The sequence below is a fragment of the Schistocerca cancellata genome, chromosome 8 (assembly GCF_023864275.1).
Source record: "Schistocerca cancellata isolate TAMUIC-IGC-003103 chromosome 8, iqSchCanc2.1, whole genome shotgun sequence".
In the NCBI taxonomy this organism is placed as follows: domain Eukaryota; kingdom Metazoa; phylum Arthropoda; class Insecta; order Orthoptera; family Acrididae; genus Schistocerca; species Schistocerca cancellata.
Window position 1 is genome coordinate 6,049,052 of NC_064633.1, and position 21,775 is coordinate 6,070,826.

Consider the following 21,775-nt stretch of genomic DNA (forward strand, 5'->3'; position numbering starts at 1 on the left):
GATTTAATTTTAATCTTGACAGTGTTGAGCTCCACAGCTAATAACAATATTAATGATTAATGAGAACCACCCCTATGTTTGCGTGGTAGAGTAATGGTGGTGTACGCATACGTGGAGAACTTCTTTGAGCAGCAATCGCCGCTGAGGCGGAATAAGGGGAACCAGCCCGCATTCGCCGTGGCAGATGGAAAACCGCCTAAAAACCAACCGCAGACCGGCCGGCTCACCGGACCTCGAGACAAGTCCGCCGGGCGGATTCGTGCCGGGGACCAGGCGCTCCTTCCCGCCCGGAAAGACGTGCGTTAGACCGCACGGTCAACCGGGCGGGCCATATTAATACATACTTATTGTGACATGACTGCTTTCGTTCCTTAGAGCTTAGGACAATCCGGTTTCTTGAGTTGTGCCAGTGTCATGATTTAAGAGGCCTACTTTTCTTTTGTAACATTAGAGGCAAAATCTGGAAATGACAGTTATACAACATTCTGTCGATAACCTGGTGGAGGCACGTTGAAGCATCCGACACGGCACCCTGTCAACACTAGACACATTATTCTTCAACACAGTCACAGTACAACAAATTAAATAGTTCGTAAACTCGCTGCGCCGATTCAGTTTCACTACAGTACAACAACAATTCTCGATGGCTAACCAGCACGTCGTCATGTGGAATAGCAAACTATTCCAGTGTAGCAGTCTGTGTCGTGTTTGAGTTCACAGGCAATGTCACGTTTGCTCGATCAGTTCTGGCAGTGTCACTGGCTGCTTGATGATCAGCACTGCACTTCTACGGCCGATGTCGATCGCGGGCACAGTTGGGGCCACCGCTGGCATTGTTGCGAGCGCCTCAATTGCCCTGCCGCCCTTCCCCCGCCCACTTCCACGACCACCGTCTGTGCAATGTAAAGTACAGAGTTATTATTCATTGCAGGATTATCGTTCACTTCCAGAAGTGAGTGGACAGTTCAAAATGGTTCAAATGGCTCTGAGCACTATGGGACTCAACATCTTAGGTCATGAGTCCCATAGAACTTAGAACTACTTAAACCTAACTAACCTAAGGACACCACACACATCCATGCCCGAGGCAGGGTTCGAACCTGCGACCGTAGCAGTCCCGCGGTTCCGGACTGCAGCGCCAGAACCGCTAGACCACCGCGGCCGGCTGAGTGGACAGTCTTAAGCTGTCTGGAATATAATAAGTTTCTTTTGTCAACTATAAAATTTAGTTCTTGTGGCACGTCTTAAAGCTGACCAACTCACCTCTCGCCCTGCAAAAATTTCTGCGGACGTTTATGGTTTTGTGTTTGTGTGTGTGTGTGTGTGTGTGTGTGTGTGTGTGTGTGTGTGTGTGTGTGCAGACACACACAGCAAAACATTATGATGGTTCTGTATTAAGCTGTTGTGTATCCCGGCTCTGACTGTTCATTAACTGCAGTGTTTTTGCGTGACCAAGCAGGTTCAGCTTTGTCAGTATGCAGTACTTCTGATGTCGGTGACTGTACGCTCATCTTCTGCTGAGAAATCTACGAGTCGCTCCCACCTGGTATCAGTCAGCAGCAAATGAATGGCATGGTATGGTGTTGCAGGTTCCTGGGGGAAGCGGGAACCCGGCTGGACCAACCTGAAGGGCCTGTGGGGGAAGCGCGCCGGCCCCTCCAACTGGAACCGACTGCCCGCCATGTGGGGGAAGCGCTCCGAGGAGGAATGAGCTGGTGAGTGCAGTACGACTCGCATACGTACCACGTGGCTTACCCGACGATATGGTTCAAATGGCTCTGAGCACTATGGGACTTAACAGCTATTGTCATCAGTCCCCTACAACTTAGAACCACTTAAACCTAACTAACCTAAGGACATCACACAACACCCAGTCATCACGAGGCAGAGAAAATGACTGACCCCGCCGGGAATCCAACCCGGGAACCCGGGCGTGGGAAGCGCGAACGCTACCGCACGACCACGAGCTGCGGACACCCGACGATAATCGGCAAAAAGTGCATCCTAATAACCGCGTAAACAGTTAACTTAGTTAATTACGTTATTCATAATAAATCTTATGGTGAGGAAGGCATCAATAGAATATATACAGGGTGTTTCAAAAATGACCGCTATATTTGAAACGGTAATAAAAACTAAACGAGCAGCGATAGAAATACACCGTTTGTTGCAATATGCTTGGGACAACAGTACATTTTCAGGCAGACAAACTTTCGAAATTACAGTAGTTACAATTGTCAACAACAGATGGCGCTGCGGTCTGGGAAACTCTATAGTACGATATTTTCCACATATCCACCATGCGTAGCAATAATATGGCGTAGTCTCTGAATGAAATTACCCGAAACCTTTGACAACGTGTCTGGCGGAATGGCTTCACATGCAGATGAGATGTACTGCTTCAGCTGTTCAATTGTTTCTGGATTCTGGCGGTACACCTGATCTTTCAGGTGTCCCCACAGAAAGAAGTCACAGGGGTTCATGTCTGGCGAATAGGGAGGCCAATCCACGCCGCCTCCTGTATGTTTCGGATAGCCCAAAGCAATCACACGATCATCGAAATATTCATTCAGGAAATTAAAGACGTCGGCCGTGCGATGTGGCCGGGCACCATCTTGCATAAACCACGAGGTGTTCGCAGTGTCGTCTAAGGCCGTTTGTACCGCCACAAATTCACGAAGAATGTCCAGATAGCATGATGCAGTAATCGTTTCGGATCTGAAGAATGGGCCAATGATTCCTTTGGAAGAAATGGCGGCCCAGACCAGTACTTTTTGAGGATGCAGGGACGATGGGACTGCAACATGGGGCTTTTCGGTTCCCCATATGCGCCAGTTCTGTTTATTGACGAAGCCGTCCAGGTAAACCAAATGCTGCCCACATGCATATCGCTGTCATCAATCCTGTGCACTATATCGTTAGCGAATGTCTCTCGTGCAGCAATGGTAGCGGCGCTGAGGGGTTGCCGCGTTTGAATTTTGTATGGATAGAGGTGTAAACTCTGGCGCATGAGACGATACGTGGATGTTGGCGTCATTTGGACCGCAGCTGCAACACGGCGAACGGAAACCCGAGGCCGCTGTCGGATCACCTGCTGCACTAGCTGCGCGTTGCCCTCTGTGGTTGCCGTACGCGGTCGCCCTACCTTTCCAGCACGTTCATCCGTCACGTTCCCAGTCCGTTGAAATTTTTCAAATAGATCCTTTATTGTATCGCTTTTCGGTCCTTTGGTTACATTAAACCTCCGTTGAAAACTTCGTCTTGTTGCAACAACACTGTGTTCTAGGCGGTGGAATTCCAACACCTGAAAAATCCTCTGTTCTAAGGAATAAACCATGTTGTCCCCAGCACACTTGCACGTTGTGAACAGCACACGCTTACAGCAGAAAGACGACGTACAGAATGGCACACCCACAGACTGCGTTGTCTTCTATATCTTTCACATCACTTGCAGCGCCATATATATATATATGGTGTCCCAGAAGTGTGGTGAGAAATTTCGAGGGCTTGTAGAGGGTGTCTTGTGTCTTTAGAAATAAATCGGTGAATCACTGATAGAACCTCATGTCTGAAAACTTAATCCAACAACATTACAGAGCGTCTAAGTTACATGCGTTGGCCCCGGTGCCTGCCGGCAGGCCACCCTTTCTGCAGCAAAGGTGACTTTGTATGTTGCGGACCGTAGGCGAAACGTCTTGCAATGTCGTTTGTTATTCTGCGATTGTGACAGATAGCCACGATCGCCAGTGGAGGAGATGCAGCTAGCTGCTGCTGCTTATTTTTCTCCTGGGACCCTCTAAAATCTCCAGTTTTTCGGTACACAGGAGAAAAATAAGCTGCGGTTGGAAACGAGCATCTGAAACCAACATCCACCAAGGCGACAGAGCATCACATTCATAGGAGACAAGGTCTGTCTATGTAGCAGCTAACTCCATATTCTCCACTGGCGATGGTGGCAATCAGTCGCGAACACTGAGTAACAAACAACGTTGCTAGACGTACGCGTGACTACAGTCTGTCAGCATACAACCTCACGTTTCCAGCCGAAGGGGCGGCCTACTAGCAGGCTCCAACGCTTACAGCTTGGACGCTCTGTAGCGTCGTAGGATGACGTTTCTGGGCAGGGGCTCCTATCCTTGATTTGTTCCTCAAGACACCCTCTACCAACATCGAAGTACGTCGCAACGTTTCTGGGCATATATATATATATATATATATATATATATATATATATATATATATATATATATATATATATATATATATGAGAGAGACAATGTCCCAGAAATTCTGAGACTGCCTGACAAGCTGCCACCCAAAATTCTAAAAACTAAATATGGAAAAAATCATGAAGATTTGGAAATTTAATTAAGTACCTGAAACCTATCAGGAAACTGGCCTCTGGAATAGTAGTTACAAAATTCTTTGGCACTAAATAAAACCAGTTTTCAGGGCTTTGAACAACATCACTAATAAAAAATACATCTCTAAATGTACCAAAGTGAGACGCTAAAAAATATCATCACACAAGAGTGCCTTCATGGGGCTGAGACACTCATTTTAAACAGAAAGAGGGGCACAAAACGAATAGAAAGGAGAAAATGAAAAGGAATCCGGAAGATTTTACCTGTAAATTGTATTGAAGTAGGAACATACAGACTAAGAACAAATAAGGAACCTGAAAATTATACCAAAATTTACTCGGTTACGAAAAAAATTCTATTTGCATATTACAATAGAGCCGTCCTGGTTATCTAGACATGTAATGGAAGTTTATGAAACACACAGTAACACTAAAATCGAAACAATGAAATTGGTGGGTGCAGTTCAAGAAGATCTGAAGGAAGTATTAACCAAAGAACTTGATTACCAGACAGAAAATGTTTAGATAGAAAATTCATCACTGGACTACTGGCCTGCCCGAAAATCCCAGGAAAATTGGAATATCTTGTCTGACCAACGGAAACGAGCCAATTCTGAGAGAATGAAAGCAAAGTTGCCACAAATAAAGTGTAAACAAAACCTTGAGAAGTCCCTTGTTGTACATCGCATGGTCCAGTAGGGCCTAAATATGGATTAATTTGTACATAGAAAAAATATTTATGTAGCTACATCCTGGCCGTTTGCAGTCCTTCTTCTGTATAAACGAATAATTATTTCTGTTCAAGAGTTCCTCTGTAGTGTACGAGGTCTTCAGGAGAAATAACTTTAATCTACATTCGAAACCAGTTCTGGTATTTGTCACACATTTTCTTTCCTTAGGTAGACTGTAAAATAGTTTTAAAGCTACATATTTCAATACTTTCTGTGCCAAAGTTAGATTTATTAGAGGATAATGCAGATCATTCTTCTTTCTAGTGTTGTTGTTGTGCATATCTCTGTTGTTCTCAAACCCAAATGAAATGTTGATAAGAAAATTCATAAGTGAATAAATGTACTGCGAGGCTGTAGTTGATATTGCTTAAAGAGATGCATGATATATATGTGTGTGAGAGAGCCATACAGAATTCTATTCCTTTCTTTTGTGCAATTAGAACTTTTTTTCGTAAGTGAGCAGTTGCCGTTGTCATTGACACCAAAATCTTCTTAGTTGTGAGGTCGCGACATAATCCTCCTCAAAATTTGAATAAGAAGAAGAAAGAGAAGAAGAAGAAAAAGAAAAATAATGCAACAGCTCAGAAGATTCTATCGTCAACCTTCACTTGATACACCAGCATGTAACATGAGTGCTACCGTTCGTAAATGATTTGCGGTGTAAGATTGGATACAACCTCTCAATTTTTGCTAATAATATAACCTGTGACTTAATCTCTGGTGAAACGAAAGCAGTCAACGATGTGATACTATCTGGAGGAAATATGAGCTTGGTACAAATATTGCTTGCTTGATTTACATGCAAAGAAATGTAGCGACGTCGACCTCAGAGAAAAGGATGATCGGAATGTAGAGCTGAGCGGTCGTATAAGTTCAGTCGTTTGTTAAACAAATGTCACGCAGCAGTTCACTCTCCAAAACGATCAAGTAACATCTACATCTACATCTACATTTATACTCCGCAAGCCACCCAACGGTGTGTGGCGGAGGGCACTTTACGTGCCACTGTCATTACCTCCCTTTCCTGTTCCAGTCGCGTATGGTTCGCGGGAAGAACGACTGTCTGAAAGCCTCAGTGCGCGCTCTAATCTCTCTAATTTTACATTCGTGATCTCCTCGGGAGGTATAAGTAGGGGGAAGCAATATATTCGATACCTCATCCAGAAACGCACCCTCTCGAAACCTGGCGAGCAAGCTACACCGCGATGCAGAGCGCCTCTCTTGCAGAGTCTGCCACTTGAGTTTGTTAAACATCTCCGTAACGCTATCACGGTTACCAAATAACCCTGTGACGAAACGCGCCGCTCTTCTTTGGATCTTCTCTATCTCCTCCGTCAACCCGATCTGGTGCGGATCCCACACTGATGAGCAATACTCAAGTATAGGTCGAACGAGTGTTTTGTAAGCCACCTCCTTTGTTGATGGACTACATTTTCTAAGGACTCTCCCAATGAATCTCAACCTGGTACCCGCCTTACCAACAATTAATTTTATATGATCATTCCACTTCAAATCGTTCCGCACGCATACTCCCAGATATTTTACAGAAGTAACTGCTACCAGTGTTTGTTCCGCTATCAGGGTGATTCAAAAAGAATACCACAACTTTAAAAATGTGTATTTAATGAAAGAAACATAATATAACCTTCTGTTGTACATCATTACAAAGAGTATTTAAAAAGGTTTTTTTTCACTCAAAAACAAGTTCAGAGATGTTCAATATGGCCTCCTCCAGACACTTGAGCAATATCAACCCGATACTCCAACTCGTTCCACACTCTCTGTAGCATATCAGGCATAACAGTTTGGATAGCTGCTGTTATTTCTCGTTTCAAATCATCAATGGTGGCTGGGAGAGGTGGCCGAAACACCATATCCTTAACATACCCCCATAAGAAAAAATCGCAGGGGGTAAGATCAGGGCTTCTTGGAGGCCAGTGATGAAGTGCTCTGTCACGGGCTGCCTGGCGGCCGATCCATCGCCTTGGGTAGTTGACGTTTCAGACGATAAGGTTTCATAACTAACCTTTTTCGTAGGACTCTCCTTACAGTTGATTGTGGAATTTGCAGCTCTCTGCTAGCTCTGCGAGTCGATTTTCCTGGGCTGCGAACAAATGCTTGCTGGATGCGTGCTACATTTTCATCACTCGTTCTCGGCCGTCCAGAACTTTTCCCTTTGCACAAACACCCATTCTCTGTAAACTGTTTATACCAACGTTTAATACACCACCTATCAAGAGGATTAACACCATACTTCGTTCGAAATGCACGCTGAACAACTGTCGTCGATTCACTTCTGCTGTACTCAATAACACAAAAAGCTTCCTGTTGAGCGGTCGCTATCTTAGCATCAACTGACGCTGGCGCCTAGTCAACAGCGCCTCAAGCGAACAAATGTACAACTAAATGAAACTTTATAGCTCCCTTAATTCGCCGACAGATAGTGCTTAGCTCTGCCTTTTGTCGTTGCAGAGTTTTAAATTCCTAAAGTTGTGGTATTCTTTTTGAATCACCCTGTATAATCATACAATAAAGGATCCTTCTTTCTATGTATTCTCAATACATTACATTTGTCTATGTTAAGGGTCAGTTGCCACTCCCTGCACCAAGTGCCCATCCGCTGCAGATCTTCCTGCATTTCGCTACAATTTTCTAATGCTGCAACTTCTCTGTATACTACAGCATCATCCGCGAAAAACCGCATGGAACTTCCGACACTATCTAGTAGGTCATTTATATATATTGTGAAAAGCAATGGTCCCATAACACTCCCCTGTGGCACGCCAGAGGTTACTTCAACGTCTGTAGACGTCTCTCCGTTGATAACAACATGCTGTGTTCTGTTTGCTAAAAACTCTTCAATCCAGCCACACAGCTGGTCTGATATTCCGTAGGCTCTTACTTTGTTTATCAGTCGACAGTGCGGAACTGTATCGAACGCCTTCCGGAAGTCAAGAAAAATAGCATCTACCTGGGAGCCTGTATCTAATATTTTCTGGGTCTCATGAACAAACAGAGCGAGTTGGGTCTCACACGATCGCTGTTTCCGGAATCCATGTTGATTCCTACATAGTAGATTCTGAGTTTCCAAAAACGACATGATACTCGAGCAAAAAACATGTTCTAAAATTCTAAGTTTCAGGTGAATTTGATAATTCTGATTTTCCACTGCTTCGTAGAATCATACTTTTTTGGGTGTTTATCTTGTAAGAGGACAACCCTTCTGCTCGTATTCTGAGTACATGAAGGTATGCCTCCAGAAACGTGCCAGAAATAAGTGTCCTCTTCTAAAAACAGTTTAGTTCCAACAATGGTTTCTGATGCAGTCTGGCTGTAATTCAAAAAAGAAACGAGCACCACTAAAGATAATCCCTGCTCAAGGATCTTTACAGTCGCCTGTGCCTGAGACATGTGACATAATGGACCACCTCAAAAGAAATAATTCAACAACAACAATTCTACATGTATTGGAAAATATTGGAAACATTTCACTAAACGAGAGTGTGATGAATTCAACAAGTTATTATTCGGATGGAGTAACGCAAACCCGATTGTTTACCATGTGCCCCAAAAACTAACCATCTCACTGCATAGGTAACGCTTTGTTTGAACAAAGATAAACACAAAGCAGTGATCTGGAAATGCTGCTAATAATAGGCCGAGCAGCGTGGTGCAAGCCGGAATCGCACCACACATTTGTAAAACGTAGCCCAAGAATAACTAATGACCCGAGAATGACCAACACACAAAAACTTCAAGACAACTTAGATATTACGCGTTCACGGCAGGGTCACAGAACCCGGCACCCACAGTAGACTAGAGGAACTCACAGACGGGCTCACTTCTCCTTGTTTAGCCCTGCAACTCACCAAAATATTTCATATCAGATGCCCCACCTGAACTCGTCAAAAGACTATGATAGTTTCAGTAATCGACTGTTTGGTAAGGAAACATCTTTGCAGCATGCTTGGGACACAGAAAACACAGAAGAAAGAATAGCGTTGAAAGTTTCCACAGTGACAAACGACTGTCAACCTGTTTGTGTACTTTGTATCCTTGTGAGAACTGGACCAGTACAAGGGCTATTTTTATTTTCAGCCTTGCGTCGCTCGCGAAATGGAAAAACAACAGTGAAAATCAAAACTTTTATATTTTCAACATTTAGCTGCACCTTGGGCTACTTCTTGCTCATAGCTGCCGCTCCGATTTAGACATCTGTCATAGCGTGGTACAAACTTTCTAATATCCTCGTCATACAAGGCAGCTTATTGTACTTTCCTCCAGTTCCCTACACGGGCCTGCAGCTCGTTGCCTGTGCCAAGATGCTGACTTCATACACAATGGTTCATGTGACTGAAGAGATGAAAATCAGAGGGATTCAAGTTGGGGCTGTATGTTAGGTGACCGAATACCTTCCCATCGAAAACTCTACAGGAGCATCGCTTTTGCACCTGCAGTGTCCGACCGAGCATTTTTGTGAAGAGGGAAACACACGACAGTTATGTTATGTGGACTGCATGAAATCAGGCGGAATCCCCCAGCAGCCACTTCAAACTTGGCGGGAGACGTTATTGTTCTAAGCATCTCTATATATTCACTATGCACTGAGAACTGAAAAGTGCGATGTGATGCGATAGACAGGCATACTAGAGACACTGTGTAACACATCAGCACAAAATTTCATCAGAAGTTCACTGTGTTTTTAATTTCGCTACCGATCGGAGACTGAAAAAACAAAATTGCACTCGTACTGCTCTCCCATTGCCAGCCATTAAATTCTCAGCTTTATTCGTTTTAGGTCGAGGAATGGAATACACTGAAACTGAAGTTTACCAACGAAAGAAACAAATTATAAAATGTCTGTATGAGCTGAAAAGCATAATTGTTGAAAAGTGGTATCGTTTGTGGAATCGACTTCGGCAACTGCCAAGCAGAACTGCTACTTTACACGGAAAAGCACTAATAATTGTCACAGCATTGTATGGTACTCAGGAGAGCGTCACAGAAGGTGCGAAAGATATCATCTAACAGCCACTCCAAAGAAGACTCTATTTATAACACAAAATGCAATCCAGAAATTTTCAAGTACTGGTTTTTAAAATAGGCAATATCGTCCAGACACGTCGTCTCCGTAGGTCTTATGAAGCTAACGCTAGAAAAGTAACATGTCACACAGAGACATGTAATATATCTTTTCTCCCACCTTGCAATCTTGAACTTAACTGGAGAAAAACGTTAATTTATGGTACAATTATCCTTCCACTGACTCTGCAGTGACTTGTGCAGCGGCTATAGACAACAGCTGCTATCACCCAGATATCCTCGAACTCTCGACGCACAAAGTACACACTCGCATGAGACATATAAGGAGTCTGTCAGTGAATCATTGTATATGTACAGTAGTGCTACGGTGCTGTGCCCCATCTCGCTGAAGTGATTCTGCGGCACGCATTGGCATACAACACTGTCAGCCCTCACGTATGAACGAACGGCCTGAGCACAAAATACGCCCCGTCTTGCCGGAGAGATCACGTCAAAGAGCGAATACACGTGCTGACGGCCTCCGTGGCTTTTAGGCAGCGTCGTCTGTTCGGACGGTAGAGGTCGCGGATTTTAATACGATTCAGGGTCTTTAACGCCTTCCTGCTATGTACGTCTTGCGTGTGCGCCACCATGTCGATGGAAGACGATAGGGTCTACTTTAATGTGGTTTGTATTCTCTAGACATCAAAATGTTACAAAACAAAGTAATTACCGAGGCAGCTTTGTGGCTGAGTGAATATGTGGTCCTTCAAAATAATAACAACAATAATAACCACAAAGTCCTGAACAGAACTGAAGAAAATTTAGACAAATACATGGACATCTTGAGTTTAGCCACAGAATGGCACAGCCCACCATTTCAAAATTTGGTGTGGATGTGTGCACTGCAATTTGCAACACTTTAAAGGCCCAGTACTTAAAGGTGCAATTGTGTTATTTTTTCGTGTTTGTGATATACATGTGCCAGTCAGAGTTTTTTAGTCCTCGTCAGGTACGACCGTTACCTTTCCTCGCCGGAAGGCGTCGCAGAAGTGGTCAAGAACTTGAACTAACAAACAGTCACCAACTATCCCTTGAAACCAGTGTCAAGTAGGAAAGCTGGGATAAATTTTACAACCTCGCACAGAGGGCTTCACTGGAGCAGCGAAGACAAGATTAGACCAATCACAGCGTACACAGAGACATTTAAGATGTCTCTCTCCCTGCGTTCCGTGAGCGTACGGAACGGGAAGGAAGGCAAATATCCGGCATAACGAGAGATACCCTCTGCTACTCACTTCACAAATAGTGTTGTTACAAACTGCTTCCGGGTTTACAAGAACGCACATTGTTATTAACTTTTTCAATTATTGTTGCTGCTACAATTTTCCACACATCTGAATTTTGATTCGCATGGGCGATCGCCTCAGGTCCCAAACATTTATGTGCTACATATGAGTACCCTTTCTTATAGTTTTAACAATATTCTGCCGGCCACTGTGGCCGAGGGGTTCTAGGCGCTTCAGTCCGGAACCACGTGACTGCTACGGTCGCAGGTTCGAATCCTGCCTCGTGCATGGATGTGTGTGGTGTCCTTAGGTTAGTTAGGTTTAAGTAGTTCTAAGTTCTAGGGGACTGATGACCTGAGATGACAAGTCCCATAGTGCTCAGAGCCATTTGAACCATTTTTAACAACATTTTGTGCGCTGTATAAGTGATCACTTGTTGTTGGCTAAATCGCTGTGCCTGGGATAGGCCTCAAATAAATGTGAGAAAAATATAAAGCAGTTTCGCACTTTCTTTTAGACTGGGCGTTGTAGAGGAAGAAAAGAACGAACAAACAAAAACAGTCTCACAATCGAATACTACGAGGCTTGGAGCGACGAGATGATGACTGACAGTTTCCATTTCTCGCAGAACGGTTCTCGCCCAACGCCAGCTTTCTGCAGCAGATGCTATCAGCGGCGACCCAGGAATATCCTAGCAGACTACACTTTGCTTAACGTCTCCCAGAGAGGAAATTGGACGCGCGCGGACGGGTTTTAACCGCAACGACCTCGCTAATGCCTCCTTGTTACCACGTTCTGCTAATCATAAAGGTGTCTCCCTCCTAGCACAATTCCTGTCCTCCCATTTCAGATCCACTTTCCATTCAGTACAGTTTCAAGACACGTAACAGGCTGTATTCACTTTAGCTTGCCCGCTTACAACAGTAGAAGATAACGACACTATTTTTTTAATTCTTCGAGAGCCTCACCCTTTTGCCTCTGGTAGCTGCTCTTGGTGTACTCTAAACTTCGTGGACTTAACGAGGACGACTGCATTGACTGCGCCCTTACCTTCTGTTTCATTGTACGCAGCAGGCATTTCACAACAGACCAATTATAATGGATTTTTATTCTTCCACGTAGGACACACAACTGGGCGGCAATACAAGTCAGTTATAGTTAAAAAGTCTTTCTCTTAGTGACATAGTATTACCTTCTCTTTTTCTTGCCTGCAAGATCATCACCATCTCGTTAGATAAATTCGTTAAATTGTAAGAATGCGTGTTTCTGTTCTCTCGGATATGTCCGTAGCTGTGATATATATTACGTAAATTGAAGGTCGGAGAGGGGGTGCGGAGGGGTGGGAGGGAAGAGGAAAGGAAAGGGAAGGAACTGATGATACCAGCTGCAACGGAACTTTACGCGGAATCGGCGGCAACGAGTGAAAATGTGCTCCACACCAGGATTCGAACCGGTGATCTCCTGCTTCCTAGGCAGCTGCGTTAACCACTGCGCCAGCCAACACAGTGTTTATTGCAAATGCGCGGACTACCTCATCGCGCTCCCCAGCTGACCCACATTCCCACCCAGCGCCACCTCTCTGCAGTCCCTGTTCACGTCGTCCATGCTTACAAGTTTTAGATTCCCGTTGGATGTTGAATGACATTGTGCATTCCAACTAAAGGTTGTGGATTCACTGCACATTGAGGCGAATCAATTATTTGAATGCATCGGCTGGGAGGTGTGTAGAGATAGTCAATATATTTGCAGCAAACGCTGTGTCCGGATGGAGCAGTTCTCAACGCAACTGCCTAGTGAGTAGAACATCATAGGTTCGAATACCAGTCTGGCACACATCTCTCCCATCCTCGCCCATCCCAGCCCACTGCCGCACCTGTATTCTTGTATCGCACCTGCTCTCCATCTTCACACCCTCCATACCCTTTCCCAAGGTGGCTTCCACCAACTCCCCCTCCCTAATGATGTCCTTGTCCCGTCCATCTACCCCTCCTACCAGCTCTGACTCTCCCCTCCCGCTCCCCCATTTTCCCCCAGCTCTGTTTCTCCCTCCTCACCTTCTTTTTTCCCTATCCTCTCTCCCACGTCTCCCACTTACACCCCTCTACCGAGCTTCCAACCCCTCCCCTCTCCTTCCCCCACTCTCCCCTCTTTCTCCCACTGGTTCCACCCCCCTCCTTCCCGCCCTCCTACCTCTCCCTTTGACCTGGAGGCAGCCCCCCCCCTTCGTCAGTGTGAGTGCTTCGCCTATGATTGTCACCAGTGTTTCCGTGCGTCAGTGTCTCTCCATTTGCGCACAATGTTTTCATGAGTGTTTTCTACTATGTTCGCTCTTCACCTGGATGTCTTCATCTGTGCGGCTGGTGCCGCCCTTCATGTACAGTGCCTTCCGTCGAACGACTTGTAATTTCTTGTGCAGTGTTCCTCATATATTTACCATGCTTTTTATGCTTTCTCTGCCTTCCATGTCTATATGTTATATCTCTTGGCCGGAGAGTGGCGTATGTAGGCCACTGCCTCAGCTGAGGCATGAAATAACAATAAAGGGAAAAAACAAAAAACAAAATGTGGCACACATTTTAACTTGTCACCAGCGATTCCACATGAAGTTCCAATGCAGGTGATGTGGTCAGTTCCTTCCCTTTCCTTTCTCCCCCACCCACCTTCAATTTATGTAATATTTATCACAGCTGCGGATTCCACTTAGAGTTTGTTCTTTTAGATATGTTGAAAGAACAGATGCCATGCATTCATTACTTGATTCACCTCAATGGGCAATAAATCTATAACCTTCAGTGCAGATACACATTTACGTTCGACCTCCAGTGGGAAACTGAAATTCTTGAGCATGGAGGACTTGCACAGGGACTACGAACAGATGGGGCTAGGTGGGAATGTGAGTGAGCTGGGAAGCGCGCCAAGATAATCTGCGCATTTGCCATTAACAGTGTGTCCACGTGATGCTATGGCTAACGCAACCACCTAGTAAGCACGAGATCCTGGGTTCGAGTTCCAGTCGCGCACACACTTTCACTCGTCGCTGCCAATTTCACACGAAGCTCCCATGCAGCTGATATCACCAGTTCTTCCCTGTTCTTACTTCTCTCCCATCCCCCCCTTTCACCTTCAATTTACATAACATTTGTTAAAACGTTTTCGGCCAGCCGTTGTGACCAAACGGTTCTAGGCGCTTCAGTCCTGAACCACACGACTGCTACGGTCGCAGGTTCGAATCCTGCCTCAGGCATTGATGTGTGTGATGTCCTGAAGTTAGTTAGGTTTCAGTAGTTCTAAGCTCTAGGGGACTGATGACCTCTGATGTTAAGTCCCATAGTGCTCAGAGCCATTTGAACCATTTTAAAAGTTTTCGCATTTGTCTCGTTGTTGTAATCTTCAGTCTGAAGACTGGTTTGAAGCAGCCTCCCCTTCACACCTCTTTGTCTCTGCATAACGACTGCAGCCTACACCCACTTGAAGCCTTAGGCTCCCTCTATAATTACCAACACACGATTCCTTGGTGGCTCAGGATGTGTCCTACACAGGGTGTAACAGGTAAAGTGCAAATATTTTTATTAGTGGTACTCTAGTGTGGTCGTTTTTCCTCTGCATCAAACCGTCTCGCAACAACACATAACAGACTTTGAGACCAGATGTTTTCTGCACAAATATACTTCACCACTAAGTGTAGTGCGCCTGTCAGTACAGACTAACCGTTTTTTGGACATGTTTCCACGCTTCAACACCTGCAAGCTGCACAGGGGAAAAGTCGCATTAAGGGCTCGCTCTTGACTCATGTACTTGGAGCTACTAACCAACCTAAAAACATACAGCTTGTAATGGCCATAATTACTAGTCTGCAAATGACTTAAATTGATGTAATTTTATTCAGTACTCTTCCCTCAGTCCCCAGCAGAAATGTTTACCTGTTACACATTGTATATCGATCCCATCCTTTAACTCGTTTCAATTTAGAATCTCCTTATTAGTTACTCGATGTACCAACCCAATCTTCAGCAGTAGCACTACGTTCCAAAAGCTTCTACCTGCTTCTTTTCTGAACCCTTTAGCTCCACATCTCACATCTGTGCAAAGCTGCCCTCAATAAAAACACCTTCAACAAAGACTTCCTAATATTTACGTTTACATTCGATGTTCACAATTCTTCTTTTGTGTCATCAAATTTCGCTTATTCAGGAAAGCTTTTGTTGCTATTCCTAATCTGCATTTTATATCCTCTCTACTTTGAGCATTTTCAGTTATTTTGTTGCCCCAATAATGAAACTGATCGACTATTTTTAGTATTTCGTGTTCTGCTCTAATTCTGTCTGCATCACCTGATTAACGGAAGTGAAATAAAGTTAACAGAATGTAGTCGAACGCATCTGTCTACGCCCAAGTATCATCATTTACAAAAATTCTTGCTCTGCTGCTTAATTTAATCTGCTCTGCCTCCCTATTCTTGAAAAATTCTCATTACCTACACTTTCCAAATCGTACCTGAAGAGTCTGTTCCTCTCTAAGTTATATCTGTATTTACCTTGCGTCGTATAGGCTCCTGTGACTACATTTATGAAGTATTTTAAGACCATCCTAGCCATTAAAATTTCCTTATCGTTTAATAAAATATATTCAGTTCCATTTTTAGTTACATTTGCTTTCTATTTCCTTCCTTCTAAAAGAATGTATTGAGGGCGAACAAATATTCTTCCTCGCTACATAGAACCTCTGCAACTTCTAGTATCCGAAGTTTGCTACTGAAGCCTCATTCCGTTCTGTTTCCCCTTCTTTTTTGTTAAAGTGCACCACTATAATCCTCCAATTCGTTTTGTTGTCATTTGTCATCTGCTGTAACTCATCCACTTCCTCAACAGGATGTGAACATGTGAAGTGTGATCACAACAATTAGCTAAAAACTCTTGGCCATCGCCTCGGTGAGTAAGATATCTCCACCTTAAGTACATCTGCAAGTGATCGAAATCACAATTTCTTCGATTTCTGGGAAACTATTAGTTTGTAACGCTGATACATAAAAATAAAGTTTTCTGTGTTTCTGTTGTTCTAATGACAACACCGAACAAATTCTACTTGTTTTAATCGAAAACGGGAGCGTATTGACCTCATCCTTTTCACAGAAGCTACTTCTGATTGGCTCTAGGCTATAGTGGTGCGCACGTAAAGAGGCGGATGGTGGGGCAATGCTCCAGGCAATATCGTGATTCTACCACGTCTTCTGTATAGTGTGCATTTTGGGGCGCATGCATAACATTGTTCTTCTTCTTCTACTGCTACTACTAGTACTACTACTTCTTCTTCTACGCTTCATGGACTAGACAAGCTTACCCCATCCAGATAAAGTTATCCATCTCTCTCTCTGCGGAACGTATCACTCAGCTGCCGTCTTATGTGCAGACCTCTTATAACATGCTGAAGTTAGTCAAAATGGATGGGTCTCCAGGCTGTGGCCTCTCCTTGTAAGGTGTCTTTAATGGTTTCACCCCACTTTCTCACCAATCTTTCCCACCAATTATTTGTAATAAAGTAACTTTTACAGTTTGAATAGAATGATGTGCGGTACTTGAACTTTCAGTCCAGTATGAACAGTCATAACATAATTCCTTGGGAGCTTACTGTGAACGAAACAAGACACGCACACGGTACGTCGCTAAATCGAATGAGCAGGAGGAGGGGCGTGGGGCTTTTCTTACGTGATTCTGAGGTATCAATTGCCATGCCGTTTGTCCCAAAATCTGTAGTTTCCTATTACTATGGTGTTCTGAAGAAGAGGCACTGACGGTGCATTTAAAAATTCCAGCTACTAAGACATCCAGTAAATATGCCAAGTATTCACTTATGCTGCGGAAAATATTTCTGAGCACCGTGTGGTTGTGGGTATCATAAAAGTCAGAGATTTGTTTTGGGTTCGCCACGTACAGCGGTTAGTCGAATACCGACAAATCGAAGGGACTGATAAATCCTGATCTCAAGTGAAATATTGCTTGTTCTGTCAGTAGTCACAATATACAGGGTGATTATAATTAAAGTTAAACTTTCAAACCACTGATCAGAATGACGTCAAACTGTAACGGAGAATGGGAAAGGCGTATGGCAGAAGAAAAATAAATAGTTACAAAATGTACCAATATATGGCGCTGTAAGCATCATAAATTAATAGTGGTGGACTACACATAACAAACGAATCGTACAACAATGCCTAATGTGTAGGTTTGACGTTAAACAAACTGTACTACTCAGTGTGCGTGGGTGTACAGGTGTGATACTGTTAGTTACTTAGCCCATCCAGCACGACAACGTCATATAACATCGGATCGGAAAATTCGGTTTTTAATTGTCCTGAGCCCAAAAGCCGCATGAAAAGCATCAATCACATCGGCTTTTAACTGCCCTGAAGCCAAAAACCGTATTAAAAGCATCAATCACATAAGTTTTTAATTGTTCTGAGGCCAAAAGAAGCATAGAAAGCATCAATCAAAATCAAATCTGATTATTAATTTCTGTATGACTGCCGCAAAACATGTTCAGTATACTGTCCACCGTTTTCTGCAACAAGTTGAAATCGGGAAACAGCATGTTCCACAACTGATCGAAGTGTTTCCGGGATCACGTCCAGAATGTGTTGCGCAATGCGTGTGTTCAGTGCAGCTAAGTTTGCAGTCGGAACACTGAACACGACATCTTTCAGATAGCTCAACAGCCAGAAGTCACACGGATTAAGATTAGGTGATTGGGACGGCCAGGCGTAAGGTGGGTTTACGATGTCACTTGGGCAGCAAAGGATGCCTGTAAGACCGCCCAGTTCAAAATGGTTCAAATGGCTCTGAGCACTATGGGACTTAACTTCTGAGGTCATCACTCCCATAGAACTTAGAACTACTCAAACCTAACTAACCTAAGGACATCACACACACCCATGCCCGAGGCAGGATTCGAACCTGCGACCGATTGGTCGCGCGGTTTCAGACTGTAGCGCCTAGAAGCCGGCCGGTGTGACCGTGCGGTTCTAGGCGCTTCAGTGTGGAGCCGCGTGACCGCTACGGTCACAGGTTCGAATCCTGCCTCGGGCATGGGTGTGTGTGATGTCCTTAGTTAGTTAGGTTTAAGTAGTTCTAAGTTCTAGGGCACTGATGACCACAGATGTTAAGTCCCATAGTGCTCAGAGCCACTTGAACCATTTTTTTTGTAGCGCCTAGAACCGCTCGGCCACTCCGGCCGAAGACCGCCAAGTATGGCAACACACTCAGTGCCGTACGTGCACCTTTGATGGGCATTTGAAAAATATCCGTGTACAACCTCAGCTGAGTGTCGCTACTTCATTGCATTAACGCCTACTGGGCGCTGGCGAAATCTGAAGGATTCCGAAAATGTCGCCTATCCTGCCGGCGCGTAGCCATCGGTGAATGGCTACCTCTATACAGGGACATTTTTAAAGCGCGCAAGAAAGGTGTGCGGGTGGCAGGGAAGATGTTGCCGAACACGTCACGCAAACTGGTAAGGAAACAGGTGAACATCATTTGCATCGGTTAACTATAGCCAAGTCTGTAATTTTTGTCCAGCAGCACCTCCAATAAGCCAATGGCTGCACTCTCTGCTGTGAGGCCTCATCCTACGGAACAAGCCCATGCTCACTGGTCCGCAACTCTGCCTTCGATTGCCCTGTAGTCTTCCCGCACCGGAAAAGTAGCCCTGCTAAATGCGAAAGATCGCTACACCCAGACACAAGCTCCACCGCAGAGGAACCGCGAATCGCCACATCAAATTTACGACGGCTACCGGCGGAGTGGCAGATTTCGAGAGTTTCCAGCAGATTCGCCAAATTGTTTCACAGTTAGCCCTTTCAACCAGTCAGCCTATACAACAGAATTCAAGCGTTTCCATTCGTAGTTACCTGATAATTGTACTTGCTGTGTGGTGCTGTTTTGTGCTAGAAATTCTGTAAGTGATTTTCCTAACAGTTGCAGGCGAATACCTGCCATTCCGGTAAACAACTCGCACCTGAGCCAATCCCCTGTCCTCTTCCTCAATCCGTTTAGGAGGATTAGCTTCAGGCCGGCCCAACACCCAAGCCTGGTAATAGTATCCTTTCGTCAGATACCGACCCTGGCGTAGGCAATAGCCACAGTAAGAAGACACAGGCTCCGCTGTGAAGCGGTGTTCAAGTTGCTTCCCTAGCACTGTGTATCTGTAGTTTACTAAAACAACGCCGCATTACACGTTGCTTAAAAGGTGAGAGTATTCTTCAAAACACAGCACACACTATGCTAGTAAACATGGAGAAAAGCAAAAGTGCATCGATGAGATCTGTATGGGGTTTTGATTGAGAGGTGTTCCACTGTAACTTACAAAATACTGCCGGTAAGTGAAAGGTGTGTTTCTTTTGATAGGTAAAAGTCAGAAACGCTACTCTCCCTGCGAAATAATAAACATAATTTATTTCATTATTGTCCAAAGAGTTACACCAACGAGAACATTAATTTTTTCTAGCATGTAGTTGATTTACGTAAACCAACTGTGTAAAATTCACTATAAATCAAGCGAGCAGTACACCATCACTAGTTTCAGCAGGACCACCTGAAACTGACGTGGGAGCTGTCCGAGATCCAGTCAAATCGGAGAGCTACTTTTTACCAACGCGCCGTCCGTATGTGAATGCAGGAGTACAGTCTCCCAAGCCCGCATCTCGTGGTCGTGCGGTAGCGTTCTCGCTTCCCAGGCCCGGGTTCCCGGGTTCGATTCCCGGCGGGGTCAGGGATTTTCTCTGCCTCGTGATGGCTGGGTGTTGTGTGCTGTCCTTAGGTTAGTTAGGTTTAAGTAGTTCTAAGTTCTAGGGGACTTATGACCACAGCAGTTGAGTCCCATAGTGCTCAGAGCCATTTGAACCATTTTGAACAGTCACCCAACCCATTCTGCTCATCATGGTGTGCTAGAAGTCAACAGCAGATTTTTGTAAGTTCGTGAGGAATGGTCCAAACGGTCGCCCGATTTACCACCAGTAGGCTTCTTTTTGTGGGGATGTATAAAGAATCGTGTTTACGTCACCGAACCTGCAACCCCAGATGTCTTCAGAGCAATGTCGAAGCTTGTAGCTCCGTGACACCTGCAACTTCACGTCCAATCTGCAGGTCGTTTGGAAGGCGCATTGAGTTGCTCATTCAGAATATTTGGCATTCGTTAAAACGTCTGACTTAAAATTCCGCCACAAGAATATCTATTTCAATACTGCCAATTATGTACAGCATGGTGCATCCACCCCTCACACTTTAAACGGTTCTACCTCCTTAACTACAACTGATAAACATTTCATTTAAATTGAGCGGTACACGGTTGATTTACATACATCAGCCACGCGAATAAAAATGCAATGCTTAATTTAAAATACTTTAACTCATTGTTCTAGCTCTCCGAAAAATAACTAAATAAACTATGTTCGTAAATCCGATGAAGAAGTTAGGTTTCTTACGTTTACCTACCCAAATAAATACTACTTTCGTTTACGAAGGTGAGTCAATAAATAAGGGATGTTTGGGGGAGAAGACCAGACGGCGAGGTCATCGGTCTCATCAGATTAGGGAAGGACGGGGAAGAAAGTCGGCCTTGCCCTTTCAAAGGAACCATCCCGGCATTTGCCTGGAGCTATTTAGGGAAATCACGGGAAACCTAAATCAGGATGGACGGACCCGGGATTGAACCGTCGTCCTCCCCAATGCGAGTCCAGTGTGCTAGCCACTGCGCCACCTCGGTCGGTCAATGAATAAGTCGCAACTGGTATAGACACATCAGAGCCGCGTGTACCAGCCGGAAATTTATTTTCCGTTTGAACATACTCCCCCTTTAAACTGAAACACTGGACAAAGTGTTGAAAACCTGCAGCATGGAATTCTTGTGGCAACGCTCTCATCTGACGAATGACCTTCCGGGATATAACAAGTTTATTCGGGTTCTTAAATTGCTACTGCCCAAAATAGAGATGTGCGCTGGGGCAGCAAAATATCCCTAGGCGGAGAAACAATGTTCCATCACTGGATAACCAGAGCGGCGAGGGCGCTCCTTGTTTGTGATTTTTTCTTTTTTTGTGCTTTGTTGGATTCCTGTATCCAGATGAACACACATTTCCATGAAATACAGCTCTAACGACATAGGGGACGAATTTCGCTATGGACGTCCTCTGCGGACTGTCCGTCAGCTCTGTTCTAGTCGGGTGCACACTCATAGCACACCTGTTATCTTGGTCAGACTGCAGTTCATTAATCATAGGCCCGGAGTACTGTGTATCGGCTACCTTCCACGAGACATTAGCAGCCACATTAATCATAGGCACCGGAGTACTATGCATCGGCTACCTTCAACACGACATTAGC

At 44.6% G+C, this 21,775-nt stretch overlaps 1 protein-coding gene across 1 annotated transcript in view; it reads left to right on the forward strand.

Moving 5' to 3' along the window:
- The window catches only part of LOC126094957 (prothoracicostatic peptide-like), a 701,489-nt gene that overhangs the window by 620,453 nt on the left and 59,261 nt on the right, over window positions 1-21,775 (forward strand). Inside the window, exon 4 of the mRNA XM_049909612.1 lies at window positions 1,590-1,715. Coding sequence (XP_049765569.1) covers window positions 1,590-1,711 — 122 coding nt within the window. The 3' untranslated portion in view covers window positions 1,712-1,715. The remainder of the gene's footprint in view (window positions 1-1,589; window positions 1,716-21,775) is intronic.